Source organism: Carlito syrichta, unplaced genomic scaffold, assembly GCF_000164805.1.
Source record: "Carlito syrichta isolate Samal-C Ts95f unplaced genomic scaffold, Tarsius_syrichta-2.0.1 Scaffold78512, whole genome shotgun sequence".
Classification (NCBI taxonomy): Eukaryota; Metazoa; Chordata; class Mammalia; order Primates; family Tarsiidae; genus Carlito; species Carlito syrichta.
In genome coordinates, this window is record NW_007022608.1 from 146,337 (window position 1) to 163,191 (window position 16,855).

At 36.3% G+C, this 16,855-nt stretch overlaps 1 protein-coding gene across 1 annotated transcript in view; it reads left to right on the forward strand.

Moving 5' to 3' along the window:
* Positions 1-1,680: 1,680 nt before the first annotated feature.
* Positions 1,681-16,855, forward strand: part of LOC103256420 (transmembrane protein 185B-like) — a 16,574-nt gene continuing 1,399 nt past the window's right edge. Inside the window, 1 exon segment of the mRNA XM_021710463.1 lies at positions 1,681-1,703. Coding sequence (XP_021566138.1) covers positions 1,681-1,703 — 23 coding nt within the window.

The following is a 16,855-nucleotide window of genomic DNA, read 5'->3' on the forward strand; positions in this document are numbered from 1 at the left end:
CCAGTAAAAAAAGTCATTTAATGGGGTTACTTTTAACTTAATAAATATATTTCCTGACCACAATGGAATAAAATCAAGAAGGCCTCAGTTCTGTGCCTCCTGAATTTGGCAAAATGTAAATAATAATAATAATGACTAAAGAAATTATTTAATGAATTTGTTGTTGGACTACAGTCAAAATGACAGTACATGTAAAAATGTTTGGGTGGAAGCATTTACACATTTTAGTATGAAAAATTACAATTGAGGATAAGCTCTGTTTAGCAGAATTTACTATGTGCTTACTAGGTACTTCAGCACTGAGGGCAGAGTATTTTTTCAATTAAAAATTAAGTCAATTCAAGGTATCAGTTAATAACATTTATTGAAAGAGTAAATTAATTGTATCAATGAATCACAATTATTAACCTTGCAAGTTTCAATTGTTATTAAACTTATAAGTTTCAATTTTTGTGAAAAAATAGAAAAAAACATATTGAAGCCGAACTTGGTGGCTCAGCCTGTAATCCCGTGCCTTTGGGAGGCTGAGGTGAGTGGATTGCCTGAGCCCGTGGGTTCGAGACCCGCCTGGTCAGCGAGACCTCATCTCTACAGTAAATCAAAAAATCAGCCGGGCGTGGTAGCGTGCGTCTGTAATTCCAGTTACTCGGAAGGCTGAGGCAGAAGGATCGCCGGAGCCCAGCAGGTGGAGGCTGCAGTGGCTGGGAGCCGCCACTGCACTCCAGTCTGGGCGACAGAGTGAGACTCCAACTCAAAAAAAAAAAAAAAAACATTGAAAAGAACACATTATTCAGAAAAAACAAGTGATAGAATAAGTACATATAGCTAAAGATATAGATATATAAATAGATAAAACGAACTGATTAAAGTATAGGAATATGTACCAAGAAAAATTATTCTGTTTATGCTATTTTTTTGCTCAGATAATCAATGTTAAAAAGTTTTTAAAAAGGTTTTCTTCAAATAAAAAAATTTAAAAGGAAATTTGAAGAAAAGAAAAAATGGTATTTTTCAATGCACACAGATATCTATTATTTTACAGCTTGAAAGATTTTTAGTTTTAAAAATAATTTTCAAATAGATTATTTTATTAGTTAATATGATAAAATCAGTTTTTCATTCACAGATACATGTCAAAAATTATATTATTTCCATTATTTTTAGCACACCATTTCACTCTCAGAAGTGTCCCAGTTTGAACTACAAATTGTATGGTCATGCTAGTAAGGACCAAAAATAAATACAAAGAAAAGACAGTTGGTTATGGGGGAAAGATAAAGAAAGTAACATTTAGCATATGCCTAAATTAGGTAGTATATTACTGTTGTTATTTTACAACAGAGAAGAGCAGATTTATTCCAAGAACACCCAGCCATGAAGTGAGATGTTAAGGTGGACTTGCCTTATTCTTAAACTTTCTCCTCTGACAGGCTCTGTACATGGAACTTTTAATTGATTCACCACCAACTTTTCCCTGAGTGCTGTGGAGAATCTTAATCGCCGTTAATGAATAAATATCTGCTGTACATAGAGTCACCCTTGTGAGAAGCAGTTTAATAGCAAATCAACATCTGCAACTAAGAGTTTCTGGCTTTTTATTGGGGACAGATGTTTAGAACACTCTCATATATTTCAAACCAAAAGACTGAAACATAATTTTTTTGCACAGAGTTGAAGACCATGGCTTGGCATCAAGTTATAAAGTAAGTAATTTGATTGGAGTATGAAAACTTGCTTTCCAAGCAAGATTTAGAAGTTTGAAGAGGAAGTGGGTGGCCAGAGAATCCATAAGAACAAAAAAAGACTTAACATACATTATACCTCTGTTTACTCTATGTTCTACATGTCACAAGCAGTATTTCATTTTACCCTCACCACAATATGGAGTGATAGGAACCATTTGATAGATGAGGAAAACTGAGGCGTAAACAGTTAAGTAGCAGGAGATACAACTATAAGGGGTAGAGCTTAGATACCAATGCTTGCAGCTCTTCTGAAGAACTCAGACCTTAATTACTGAAATGGAACCACAAAGGCAAATTGGTCAATGGAGATATGGCTTCTAAGCAGGAGAATCTTTTTTAAAAAATTTTCTCTAGGTAGCTCCATTTCATTATATTTTGTTGCCCATATTTAAGATAAATTTATAAAACAAAACAACTTGAGGTTCTACACATGAAGCTACTTAGCTGGATTTTCACCATGATGCTTCTGAACAGCACTTTTCTCCTCTCTCACTGTGTCGCTCTGCCCCCATCTGGTGACAGCATACCCACTCAATAGAAAATAAAAGAATTGAAACCACATTTGGTGATAAATTTATGAAACTTCTGCCTTCTTCATTATTAACTAGAGCACCAAGGGCTTCCCACATTTCAAAATATCATAATTTTACATAAAAGATTATATGAAATCAACAAAGTCCATTAAAATAAATAAATGCAACCTATTTTAGTTAGTAAAAATAAATTTATCAATTTAATTTGTGATATAGTCAAAGTAAACATTATAAAGAAAATATGGGCCAAATTGAATCACTTGCAAACATTATTTATAATATATGTCCAATTCTAATCATTGAGCATAGATTCTTTATAAAGTCAAAAGCTGAGCTTAAAACTGAGCTGATCATTTTGATGCTAATAATGTACTTACAAAGAAAAAAGAAAGAATAAAAAAGAAAACAAACCAACTGGTAAAAAAATTGCAAAATTCTCTCTTTTTTTTTTTTTTGAGTTGGAGTCTCACTCTGTCGCCCAGACTGGAGTGCAGTGGCCACTCCCAGCCACCACAGCCTCAACCTGCTGGGCTCCAGCGATCCTTCTGCCTCAGACTTCCACGTAGCTGGAACTACAGGCGTGCACTATCATGCCCAGCTAATTTTTTGATTTATGGTAGCGATGAGGTCTTGCCAAGTTGCCTAGGCATGTCTCGAACCCGCAGGCTCAGGCAATCCACTCACCTCGGTCTCCCAAAGTGCTGGGATTACAGGCTGAGCCACCAAGCCCGGCCTGCAAAATTCTCTTTTATATAGATTCTTGGGAATGTGATACTTCAGCTTTCTCATAATTAATTATATCTAAACAGTCAAATGAACAACCTCTGGATAAATTAGTTCCGGTCAAGTACTGGATTTAGGATATCCCCAGTCCATTGTCAAATAAGACACAATGGTAGGATCCAGTAGCATATGAAACCTCCAAAATCAGAGGTGCCTTGTTGCTGGGGCCAGAATAATAATAAGGTTGCATAGGGTTATACACGTGAGTGTCAGGATCAGTAGAATTGGGACTGAAGATTACTTCCAATGATGGAAGGAACCAGGAAAATTTTGTAGATACCCTATAAGACCAAATATGAGACTTTCTGAGAATAAGACATAGAATCAGGTTGCAAGGTGAATGCAATGAAAAACATCAAGGAATAGTGTTAATTAAAATGTAAGTCCCACTAACACCCACCCACACCTGCTACCTTACTCTATGCAGATCTTTGGAGTCTTTTCAAATACACCATGTTCTCTCTTACTTTGGGCCTCCTCTAATATGGTTTCTTCCTTCTTACGTGAAGCATTTTGCACTCAACGTTTTTGCTCTCAACTTCTCACTCACTAAAGGTAGCTCATCCTTCAGTTTAAACTTACCTATCCTCCCTCACAAGCCTTTCTTAATCACCCAAGACAGGACAAGACATTCAGTCATGGACAGCTCCAGCATTTGTACATTCCCCGTCAGATCATAAACATGCCTCATGACACCGTTTTGCTATCCAAGATATCCTCCACCAGGCCAAAGTTTTTCTGATCATGCAATATACTCATTGAGTAATCAGACCACACACCATGGCATCTCATATAAAATAGCACACATAGTGCTTGATATTTACTGAGTATCTTCTGTGTAGCAAACACTGTTTTACACATTTTTACAAACAGTAAGAAATTTAATCCTCTTAACCCTGTGAAGTTATTACACTTAAAGACATAGAAAGCTTTGGCAAGTGGTCCAGGGGCCCATAGGCAGCAAAGTGGCAGAGCAAGGATTCAGAAACCACAGTCTTTCGTTGCAAGGTACTACCTGTTTCACTCTAACCATTCATTTGGATGTTCATCGTCATCAGTGAAGGATGATCACTGTGGACTCTCTTCATGAAAGACAGAAACATTTAGGATAATAGTTCTCTTAGTTACGCCAAAGAATTATTTAGAAAGAAGTATGATGCAATATTAAGGCTAAAACTAGAGTAATCCAAGCAGGGCCTTTGCTTCTTTACTGGTCAAATAAGGCTTTATTTGGGTGAGGATGAAAGTTAAAATAAATAAATAAAACTGTGACTGTGTAAACAGAGCTCCAAATCCAAATAGGGTGTGGAGATCCAATTTTGCATCAAATAATCTATGAGAGCCCAGAATCCCCTCTGCAGGATCCTCTCAGAGTACATTCAGGGCCTCAGTCCTCATCATGAAAGCCCAGGGTTTTTTTTTTTTAAAGTAGTTTAGTTGTTAGAAATCTTGTTAGATATGTCTTGCCTTTGTTGAATTGAAATCTGATTTTCTGTTGGTCCTATTTCTATCCTCCAGAGATGAATAGAGCAAGATGTCTTCCAAACAACTGCTCTGGCAATGTCTGAAGGTTGCAGTGATGGTCATTTCTGTGTATATTTTCCAAGTTCAACACCCCCAATTCCTTCAACTGCTCCTTACTTAGCTTTGTTGACAGGTTCCTCATTACCTTTGCTATTCTCTTCTGGACATAGCTATTAGGAGTCGAATTAAGGTGAAAGGTGGAACAAAGCTCAACTGGCTAAAGAGAAGCCAAGTCCCAGAGATTCATCTATTTCTTGATCCTTAGAGAACCGTCCTTTCATTGTAGTTAGAAGGACTAACCAGTGCTAGGATGAAAATAACATTCCTGTGGTTGTTCACAGGGAAATTACCTAAGACTTCTTGTATTTGAGGATTGCATTGAGATCAGTCACAGCAAGCCCATCTTAGATACCAATAGGAATTTTAAAAGAATTAAAAGTGCATCACTTGACAAGAAAAAATGCTCATGACAAAATATTAAAAAGGAATACAAAATTATGCATAATGAATGATAGTAAATACGTATGTATGTGTTTCCTCTATAGAAAAATATTTAAAACAAGTCTTATGGAAGGATATGAAAGACTTCTATCTTTTTCACAATTTTCCAAGTTCTCTACTCTGACAATATATTGATCTTAATATAAGCTTGAAAACAAAACTTTAAAAATACTTAAATGCTACTACATAAATTCTAAGATAACAATAAAGTTGACTACAAATCAGAAGTAAATAGTTATGTACGTGTGTGTGTGTGTGTGTGTGTGTGTGTGTGTGTGTGTGTGTGTGAGAGAGAGAGGAGAAAAAGAGACAGAGACAAAGATGGCAGTTTAAGCAGACATGGTCCTTTACTTAAAAAGTGAAGGATGTTTAAACAATAGAAGACAGTCTACATATACAAGGCTATTAAAATTTAACTGGGAAGGATATAAAAAAAATCTACAATATAAGTAGAATTCATTTCATGGACAATAAGTGCTAGTAAAGAATCTTGAGGAAGGAGAAATAATCAAAGACTGGTGGGATCAGCAAAGATGTATTGATCTGGGTTTTAAAGGACCGGTAGGATGTGGTCAGAGGATAAGAATGGAGAGCAGGATACAAGTATGAGGGTGGAAATACACGTGGCAGGCTCAGGGGACAATGAGAAATCAGAGTGGCTGAGCCAGGAATCGGGGCAAAGAAATGGTAATAGGAAAGTATTGGCAAGGAGACCTGGTAGACCTGTTATTCAAGGTCATACGTTCAAATTCTACTTAAAGGGTATAGGGTAACCGAAAAGGTTAAGACTATGCTAAAGGTTTCCAACTTTTAGGAGGAGAGAAATTGAGATGATTTTTAAAAAATGATTTGAACATATTTCCCCAAATGAGGAGAATCAAGAAGCAAGAAGCCCATTTAAATTTCCAAAAAACATTAAAGCACATGGATGATAAGCATATTTTAAGGAGGATGTGGGCATGGCAGCAAAGAGGTGAATGAGTAACAGTTTAAGGAAAACTCTCTAGAATATTCTGTTTGAATGTGAAAAACAAATTCTAGAAAAAAATTAAAGTTCATGGTTTAGAATAAAATCAAAAAATCAGCCAGGCGTGGTAGCGCGTGCCTGTAATTCCGGCTACTCGGAAGGCTTAGGCGGAAGGATCATCGGAGCCCAGCAGGTCGAGGCTGCGGTGGCCGGGAGCGGCCACTGCACTCCAGGCTGGACGACAGAGTGAGACTCCAAGTCAAAAATAAAAATAAAAAAAGAATAAAAATGCCAATCAGTCACATGGGACTGTAAAGACAAATGTCAAGAGAGGTTGGGATTAGAGATGTTGTTTGGGAAGGTAATAACGAAAGCTGCCAACGAGGGGCAGAGAGCTCTGGAGACTGGACCTCATATTCTCTCCATAGTTGGAGAGCCGAAGGAACCAGTGCTATGGAGAGAGGTGGAGAGGATCCGCTTCTGAGTAGGAAGAAAACTATAACACAACCAAGTGAAGAAAGTTCAAGTGCCAAATGTCTAAGAAAACAAGGCAGGAGGTCCTGAGGTGAGTCATTATTATGTCACTGATGTCCTATGCAAAGAGAGCTTTAGTAGAGGATGTGACCAACACCCCTAGAGCAGGGAGGAATGAGGGGTTGGACAGAGAGAAGGGGAGAAGGCAACTGACATCTCCTCTGACTCCCAAAGTTACAAACGATTTTCATGTCATTGAAGTAAAACAAATAAAACAAAGATCAGACCTGCTACACTTTAATTGGATCAACTTAATTGTGAACAAAAATTTTAAAAGCAAATTAAAACTGCATAGGAGGAGAGTGATAAAGTTGAGTCACAACTCAAGAATCCTAGAGAGAGAAAGGGAAAGATCTTTTTACCTTTCCTTTCAGGTTGTCTGATTATTTTCAGAAACAGGCTAGATAAGTTGATTCAAATACCGTTGCATAAACCCACTGTACCAAAATAACCTTTCAATTCATTTATAATAAAATATAATTATTGATAAAATTCCAAACGTTATAGAGAACTATATTAGCAAAATGCCTGACTTTTTTTCTAATGTGTTAAAAGTATGTATTAGCAAACAAGTCTCACAGAAGAGTCTGAGCTGCCCTTTCGTTCAATAAATAATGACTGAGTGCTTGCTGTGTATCAGAACTAGGAATATAGCAACCGAACAAAACAATGCTCTTATTCTACTGAGGTTTAGACTCAAGGCTGGGGATGAGGGTAGTTAGTAAATAGACAATAAACATGTAGCATGCCAGGTCATGATCACTGCTATTAAGAAAACAAGGTGAGTTAGGGGAATAGAGAATGCAGGGAGCTATTTTTTGTTGTTGCTGTTGGTTATTTCAATAACTTTGGAGAGTGGGTTTTGGCTACATGGTTGCATTGTATAGTAGCAAAGAAGTCTGGGCTTTAAGTGTACCCACCAGTCCCACTTGTGCACTTTGTACCCAACAGGTGATTTTTTTGGTTCCTCCACTTACTACCTCTTCATCCCCCTTCTGAGTCTCCAGTGTTCATTACAACATTCTCTCTCTGTCTTTGCAGATCCTTAGTGTAGCCCCTGCTTATAAGTGAGATTATGCAGTGTTTTCTGAATCTGTGTCTGTGTTAGGTCACTTAGGATGAAGTTTTCCAATTCCATCCAAGTTGCTGCAAAGACATTATTTCATTCTTTTTTGACCGCTGAATAGTATTCCGTAGTGTACATATATCACATTTTCATTATCCAAAATTCAGTTGATGGGCATTTAGGTTGATCCCACATCTTTAAAACTGTGAACTGCACTGTGATGAAGATAAAGGTGCAAGTGCAGGGGGTTATTTTTATAAGGAAATCAGAGAAAGCCTCATGTGACATTTGAGTTGAGACATGAAGAAAGTGAAGACATGCAAAACAGTCCAGGCAGAAGGCATGGCAGGTGCAAAGGTCCTAAGATATCAAGTAAAGAAGCCAGAGTAGCTGGAGCAGAGAGTGTTGGAAGGGGTGGGAGGAGACAGGGAAGAGATGGGGAGAAGAGAATGGTAGAGAATGAGCTAAGTGTTCATTGGGAAGTGACAGATCATGGAGAAGATGGCAGAATCTTGGGCCTTAATCCTCAGCGAGCCAGTCATCCATCCTCTAAATAATTTTGAACCCAGGAGTGGTTTTCCTTGACTTTGGAAGGATCAACCATAGGTAAGGGCAAGGGTAGAACCAGGGAGACCGACTAGGAGGCCACTGCTGAGATCTGGGCAAAAACTGGTGGTGTCTGGGCAGGATTATAGTGTTGATGGTAGTAAGAAGTATTTGGATTTCTGCTACTTTTCAAAGGTAAAGCCAACAAGATTAAGTAACAAACTGGATTTTAGAAGTGAGGCAAAGAGAGCAGTCATAGATGCCGTCAACATTTTGGGATTAGAGTTGTCATTTATTCAAATTTGAAAGTTTGTAGACTAACAGTTTTCCACAGGGGTGGTATATTAGTTTCCTATGGCTGCTATAAAAAATTACCACAAACAGGGTAACTTAAAACATTAGACATTTATTTCCTCATAGTTTTGGAGAGCAGAAGGCTGAAGTCATGACGTTGGCAGAGTCACACTCCTTCCAAAAACTTGAGGGAAGCTTCTTCCAGCTTCTGGTGGCTCCTGTTGTTCCTTGGCTATGACAGCAGAACTCCAATACCTACTTTTATCTTCACGTGACCTTTTCTCATGTGTCTCTTTCTGTTTTATTCTTTTTTATTTCTTATATAAACACTTGAGGTTGATTTAGGGTCCATCCTGATCCATGATGAGTGCATCTTACTTAAATTCTTACTTTAAATCATATATTTAAAGGTCCTAATTCCTAAGACCACATTCTGATGCTCCAGGTAGATATAACTTTTGGGAGGACACAATTAAACCCCATAGGTGGAAAACAGAGTTCTACTCTAACATATAACATTTAAGATATCACTTAGATATCCTAGCAAAAAAGCCAAATAGGCTGTTGAATTTACGTTTCAAGTTCAGGAGAAAGGTTTGCAATGGAAATAAAAGTTTGAGAGTCACAAAAGTATATGTTATGTTGCTAGTATAACAAATTTTTATCAAAATATCTGAAACATGTATTTATCAGTCTGAAACACAGTCAGAAACACAGTTTTCTAGCAAGTCATTATAAAAATATTTTAGGAAGACCCTGAAAAATATAAACAAAGTAAATTTATAATAAATAAGATACTCAGTATTTGAAAATCTTTATACTTTTTACTTTGTGAAAATAGAATCCTTGAGTCTTTGCTTGGCGCCATTGAATAAGAAACATAACATTATGAAATCAGCAATGTATATACTTTTGCACTAAGAATTCCATAGTATAACATAATAAATTATCTCATATTCCACAGATATTAAGTTGTGCTCTAGATTCATGCTTCTAACATTTTATCTCCTGTCACTGAACTCTTAAGAGAAAAAAACTAAACCTGAGAATCTCAAAACTTAGCTTTACAGTCACAGAAAATTGTCTCTACAAGGAATATTTAGGAAGTTGAAAAACAAAATTTTCTCATTTCAATAGGAAGATAGTCACAGAATAACAAAAGAAACTCCAATTTATATAAAAAGAAACAAAATTATTATCAGCTTGAAGTTCAACCTCTTGAATTTTGCAAAAGGTGAAAGTTTTAAAATATTATGCAAAAAACTATTTTAAAAATATACTTTATGTTGTTATATAAGGCTTACAATAACTCCACTTGACCTAACACAGAAATAACCACTAAACTCTTTTGACCAGTCATATTGAGTGTTCTGATTAATCAGTCTGGTTTTCAGAATGTTATCATGGAAATCATCCTTGGGTTTACATACTCGGAGTATCTGGGTAGTATAAAGTCAGACAGCACTAAATCTTGTGCTGAGCATAATTTGACTTTCTTTAGCAATACTGTAAATCTTTTAGTATCTTACAGTGGCTCAGTGGGACCATTGTAAACATCAGTCAATAAAATATGGAAACAGATAATCATTTATAACTCAAAGGATGCCAACCCAATAAAACTTTCAGCATATTGTGTGAGATACATAACATGATCTTAAATGAACACTCTCCCTGAAAGTGTTTTTATTTTATTTTATTTTTTCTGAAGAAAGGGTTCTGGATATGCCCTTAAAGAAATACAGCTGCTGGAAGAGACAGAAAATGACCTGAATAACAATATAATAAGAGTACTAAAGACAAATTAAGACAAGAGATTTCCCAGAATAGACTAACAAAAAACTTGATAGGATTTTTTCAACCAGTAAATAAATTGAAAGATTTAGTTAGTCTTAAGACTTGAACTTTCATCTTAAAAATAAAGTGAAAAAGTAATGCAGAGTTAGAAATTTTTAAAACTATATAAGAAACCAGAAAGGGAGACCCAAAAGGCATATTGTATGAACAACAGTAATCTCAGAAGGTCAGAAAGAAGCAGGTTGCACAGACAATAAACTAATTGTAAAAGTAAATTATCTCATCTGAAGAAAGACTGACAATTCCAAACATTTTTGATAAATAATAATAACAAGAAAAAGTATTTTCCAATAATAACACTAGCATTAGACTTCTCATCTGCAACCTCTAAAACCTAGTTAATTATGAAATAGTATCTACAGATTATTAACAGAATACGGCTACAAAATCAATATATCATTTATCTATCACAGCAAAATTATACCAAAGATTCAGAGAATACAGAAGCCAAATACTCTGTTTAAGGAAAATTCTTTAAAAAACATTCTAGCAAACAGCAAATAAATTAAAATAGAGAGGTCATGACAGAAAAGGTAAGAGAAGGTAAATTGTACTAATTTATGAATCTGTATAAACAGGAAGATGATAGATGATAGAAAGAGCAAGAGAGAAGAAAAGAGAGACAGGAAGGGAGGGAAAGAGAAATGGAAGGAAGGAAGAAGGAAGGAAGGAAGGAAGGAAGGAAGGAAGGAAGGAAGGAAGGGAAAGGAAGGAAGGGAAAGAGGAAGGGAAGGGAAGGGAGGAAAGAAGAGAAAGAGAAAAGAAAATGATAAACTATCTTGGAAATTGTAATACTAATGTTAATGTTACAAGTAGCTAGTTGATAACAAATTTTAAAAAATAAAGAAAATGGCTCATTTCCAGTAAAGTCAAATAAACCAAAGAGTAGACCTAATGCTATAGAAATGTCATTATATATCTATGCTCAAGTACCTAATGAGCAAGTCTTTCTCTTGAAACACTCCTACTTATATTACTTGATTTTCTGACTCTTCAATCAAGAACAGGAAAATTACAATTTTTTACATTGTTGGTTCTTCTTGTGTTCTTCCCTACTGATAGGGCCTCCACAGGAATAGCACCTCCCAGGAAGCCATATGCTAAGAAGAATTCCAAATAGATGGGTACAAAGTAATAGCAGCTGTGGACTATGAGCAGATTCGCTGTGGCCCATGAAGATTAGCCTCCAGGCAAAACTGTCAAGACTGGTTGTAAAAAAAAAAACCACAGTACCTTTGAACCAAGGACAGAAGGACAGAATATCTTTATACCTTTCTTCATGGTTTCTCTGGTGACTGTAATTTCTCCATGTTCAGTAGCCTTGTGGTTATTAAATAATCCACCCAGATTCTATCAACAGGTTGGCTAGTAATCTTATTTTTTGGTAATACTGTGGATTTTTATTATTTTATTGTATTTTATTAAGACAGTGGGAACTGTGTCAAGGATTTCTAGCCAAGCATATTTTTTTTTAAAGAAGTGGGAGTACAGTTCAGGGTTAGGTATACAAATGTTCATTATGCAGGTACCCTTGTTGATGACGTGTGCCTCTCCCTCCCCTGGCAGTTTCCTTCAGTTCCCAATCCCACCCTCCCTCCCCTGACAGTTTCCCACTACTGCTAATCCCTTTCTTATAGTATTATGATAATTGTTCAAGGTTCGCTTATGGGTGAGAATATATGGTACTGTTCTTTGTTTCTGTGATAGGTCACTGAGTATGATAGACTCTAAATCCATCCAAGTTGCTGTGAAGTCCATATGTCTGTCCTTCTTTATGGCAGCATAATATTTCGTTGTGTATATGTACCACATTTTTTTATCCAGTCTAGCTTCAATAGGCAGCATGGTTGGTTCCATGTTTTTGTTATTGTGAATAGAGCTGCAACAAATAGCCAAGCATAATTGTATACCTCATTCTTTGTTGTCTTTTCTAAATGACTATTTAATGCTGTAAAAATGCATTAGATTAATAGCTCAAAATATAAAAAGTTGTCCAAATGTTTATAAACATTTCTAGTTTAAAAAACAAGTATTTTACCTATTGGCTTAATGAAAATAAGAGCCTATAACTATCATAGAAAAGTCTGACAAATGTTGGTGTAAACTTTCTCTAATTTTATGAGTAAAATCATCTGTAATGTGTTATAGCGTCCTATATTTTGCATCAATAATAATGAGAGTAATGACACAAATGTCTTTCACTTTCTGCAAATATAAAATAACCCTGAATTTAGGCACAGCTTTCAAGTTTTAAAACAAGTTCTTTCAGATGGAAACTAACATTCCAGGACTAGTTCTGGACACGTTAATCATTTATGAGATCTTGGTGGAGCCTACTTCTGAGGAAGTCTTTACATACACCACATGAACTGTGCGTACAGCTTCTAAAACTTCCAGGCAGTTATAAATCCAGATAGAGCTACTCAGATAACTTGTTTCTGAGCAAATTTATCTGGAATTCCTTATCTGTGTATTGACTTAGATGGCCTAAAAGTTACCCATGTCTGCTTCCCTGAAGAAAATATAATCTTTTTAAAAATTTGAAAATCAAAACAAGAGTTCTAATTTTAGTTCTGAATTGACCTCTGAGGACACTATGACCAATGTTTTCTACCACAAAGTTTTTGAAGGCAAGGCATTGACACAGTGAATTTCATCACTAGGTTGGTAAAAATTAACTAGGGCACTACGTGTGGGCATCAGAAGGAAGTCTGGGTTCCATTCTAACAGTGACCTCAAAGTTTCTCCATGGTGTATAAAGGGCAAAGCCAGGATGAGCCAACTTCTGCTGAGGATTCTGCAGGATGATATTCACCAAATCTGAAAGAAATGTGCAGTGTTAATGTTCAAAGTCTGTGTTCTTTGTGTTCAATCTTCCAAAGGTCGGATGCCATACAGCTGCAACTGATTATATTAAATCAAATTATTAAAAAATATGTTAGCCTATTTGTATTATTTATAGCATATGCATATTATCTGATGTAGAATTTTTTAATGAATTTGTGTCCTGCTATTGAAATACTTAGAGAATAGAAATTTTATCTTTTTCTTTAATATAGTTTAAAGTAGATTAAATTTGACCAAGCTGCATTAAAAAAAAATCTTATTATATTGAAACTCCATAAAGGACTAAACGAGGGGATCATTTTGCTTGAGTGAACACTGCTCTGGCTTTTGAGGGAGTATTTTCTTTTCTCTGTACTGTATTATTATAGAAAGAGACTTTTTCAAGATAAACAGAGTTTCATAAGCTTTCCTTCTATGGAAAAAAAAGGCTTTCAAGATGTCTTTGAAAAATAATGTTATAGTGATTAAACCACGTTTCAAGAAAATAAATCTTTACTAATCCCTTGAACAAAAAGGAAATATAGGTTTGGTTTTTAAAAAAATTTAAAAACTACCATATGGATCTGTACTTAGAATTAGGACTAATTCACCCAGGTCAAGTGAATTTTTCAGCACACACCTAGTTTTGAAAGCACAACCATTTCAGAATAACTTTATTCTTTTTCTTGTCACCTAAGAGAAATATACTTTAGACAGAGAGAAGATTGCAAAGCTCCATTCTTGGTCAGTCTAGGTAGGCTAGTGACCACAGAAAGGCCTCTGCACCCCTTGAAGGCAGGCCAAGACACATCAAGCACTAAAGTCACAGAATTCTTGATGGCAATCTCCGGGATCCTGAGGTCAGGTCACAATGGTTAAGCAATAAACAAGAAAGGCCAGATGAACTCCCTTTTGGCGGGAATGATTGCCATCAAGGATCTCCCTCTTGTCTTAACTTTTTAAAAGAAAATTATAACATTTAAGTCTCTTAAATTTCATAAACGCAGAGATAACCTGCCCATCCAGGTACTGAGGTTTATGTATTTGAATAGACCTATTGGAAAGCCTCCAGTGGGACCAAGTTTATGTAAAGAATTATTCAATGGCGAAGAATAGAAAGGAGCGACTAAAGGTTTTTAGTTCACAGCCTCAAATCACCAAGCTCTCACAGGAAGCCCTGTGCAAGCAGTCACAAAGGGATCTAAGGACGCCTGGATGCCCAGGAACCATCAGAGACACAGGAACACCTGGCATAACTGATTATGTTCCTGATTTTTTTCAGAATTTTCCTTTAAGAAACGCAAACAGGTGTAGTTCGCATTACAAATCTATTCACTCAAGAGTTCAAGAGCAAAATTCAGAATTTTTCCTCGAGGACCATAAATAGGGACCAGAGTAATATTCAATCCATACCCTTAGACTCTCCATTAGGTCATATTTCAAGGAATTGGGAGAATTTCAAATTGGACAGTTTAAACAAAAAGGATTAACATTTTGTCATAATGATGCCTGGGCTTGATATGAACTAACACAAAAGAACTTTAGGAATGCAACCCAGAGCTAGGTACCAGCAGTGGTCTGTGGCAGCCTCACCAATCTCATGCTTCTTCTTAGGTGGTCCTGATAACTTTGTACTAAACCTCAGACCCCCCCTCCCCCACTTTAAGTTGATGGTCCCTGGTCTATTCTGAGCAGGTTTTCACTTCCTACTAAAACGTTTGGGATCCAAAAATTTAATTCTGAAGTACATCCTAAAATGCCATTTCCATTGCCTTTTCTCTCTCCCCCAAGAAGAAAAAAAAGAAAGGAAACAAATTCTTTTTTTTTTTTTGAGGAGTCTCGCTCTGTCGCCCAGACTGGAGTGCAGTGGCCGCTCCCGGCCACCGCAGCCTCGACCTGCTGGACTCCAGCGACCCTTCCGCCTCAGCCTTCCAAGTAGCCGGAATTACAGGCATGCGCTACCACGCCCGGCTGATTTTTTGGTTTATTGTAGAGATGAGGTCTCGCTGCCCAGGCGGGTCTCAAACTCGCAGGCTCAGGCAATCCACTCACCTCAGCCTCCCGAAGGCGCAGGATTACAGGCTGAGCCACTGAGCCCGGCTACAAATTCTTGAAAAGAGAGAGAGACCAAGAAGAATAGTTCCCTTAGGACACTCCACGCTGTTTGAGAAAAGACTTGCCAGGTTTTCTAAGACCCTTGTTGGCTACATATTAAGGTCCACTTTGTGCACATTTTAAAACGAGTGGGCAAATTACAGCAAAGAAAATTCAAATCTCAAATAGTTAACCTACAACTATAGGATTACATGGAGTCTTCTAAAGCTCTTTATTTCTCTCTTTTCTTTTATGCCTGCTTTAACTCTGCTGTCTACTAAACTATTGGTGTTGAGATAAAATTCCCTGTTTCAAGGATACTAGAAATTTTATTTTACTTATAAAATTCAACCAGTTCCAACTAAAATGTAAACACTGAATACTCATTTGAAACTAAAGGGAAAAAAACTGTTTTGTCTAAATCAATGTGACTTAAAGGTGAATTCAAATTATGAATTTAGAGAAGCTATCTATGAAAGAAGGTTAAAAGGAACCACACATGAAGATGTGTTTTTTGTTTTTTTCTTTTGAGTTGGAGTCTCACTCTGTCACCCAGACTGGAGTGCAGTGGCCGCTCCTGGCCACCGCAGCCTCGACCTGCTGGGCTCCGGCGATCCTTCCGCCTCAGCCTTCCAAGTAGCTGGAATTACAGGCATGCGCTAACATGTCCGGCTGATTTCTGATTTATTGTAGAGATGAGGCCTCGCTGCCCAGGTGGGTCTCGAACCCGCGGGCTCAGGCAAAAAGATGTATTTTTGATAAGAATGGTTATTTTTTAAAAAGAGAGAGAGTAGTTTTCTATTATAAAGGCTCTTGTATGGTAAATTTTCGTCTGAAGCAAAATTATTGATTATTTGGTAAAAAGGGAAGCATACAGCAAAACAGAAAGTCCACTATGTCATAGATGGTCTATTTCAGTGAAAAAGAATTTATAAATGAAATTTTATGTATAATTAAATTTTCTAAAGGAGAATACTGAGTTATTTTTATGAATTAGATATCAATATCAAAAGCACATTGATGTTGGGTCAGAATGCCACTATCTCAAAATAACAGTGTTTTCTTAGAGCACTGATCTGCCCTTTAATATAAATTGTAAAGGATTAAGAAAGGGTTTATAAAAATCTTACTTTGTGATCAAACTAATTTAAATTACTTAAATTTGTTTATGAGTTTTTATTAAAAGTAACTTCAATGTTACTAATACACCTCTGCAAAGATATAATTTGCTATTCTCTTTCAAGCAAAATTTTTGTATGATTTTAAGTAAACGGAAAAAAAAAATAGAGGAAAGAGACAGATTCAGTTGGTCCCTGCTGTCCTTCTTAGTTCTAGTTGTTTGAGGAAATGAATTTCCTCTATCAAAGAGCAAAGCTGTTGCTTTTTAAAATCTTTGAATTATCACTTTGGCTAAATAAATGACTATTTTACAATAAGCTGTCATCCTATGTTATGATATCATGCTTTAAAAACCTTTAGTAGTCAACAAACTTTCCAATGTAAAATTTTCAGGTTCTCAATTCAGTCTTTCTGAACTTTTAAAATTCTTTTTAAAAAATTACATTTCCGGCCGGGCCACGTGACCGCA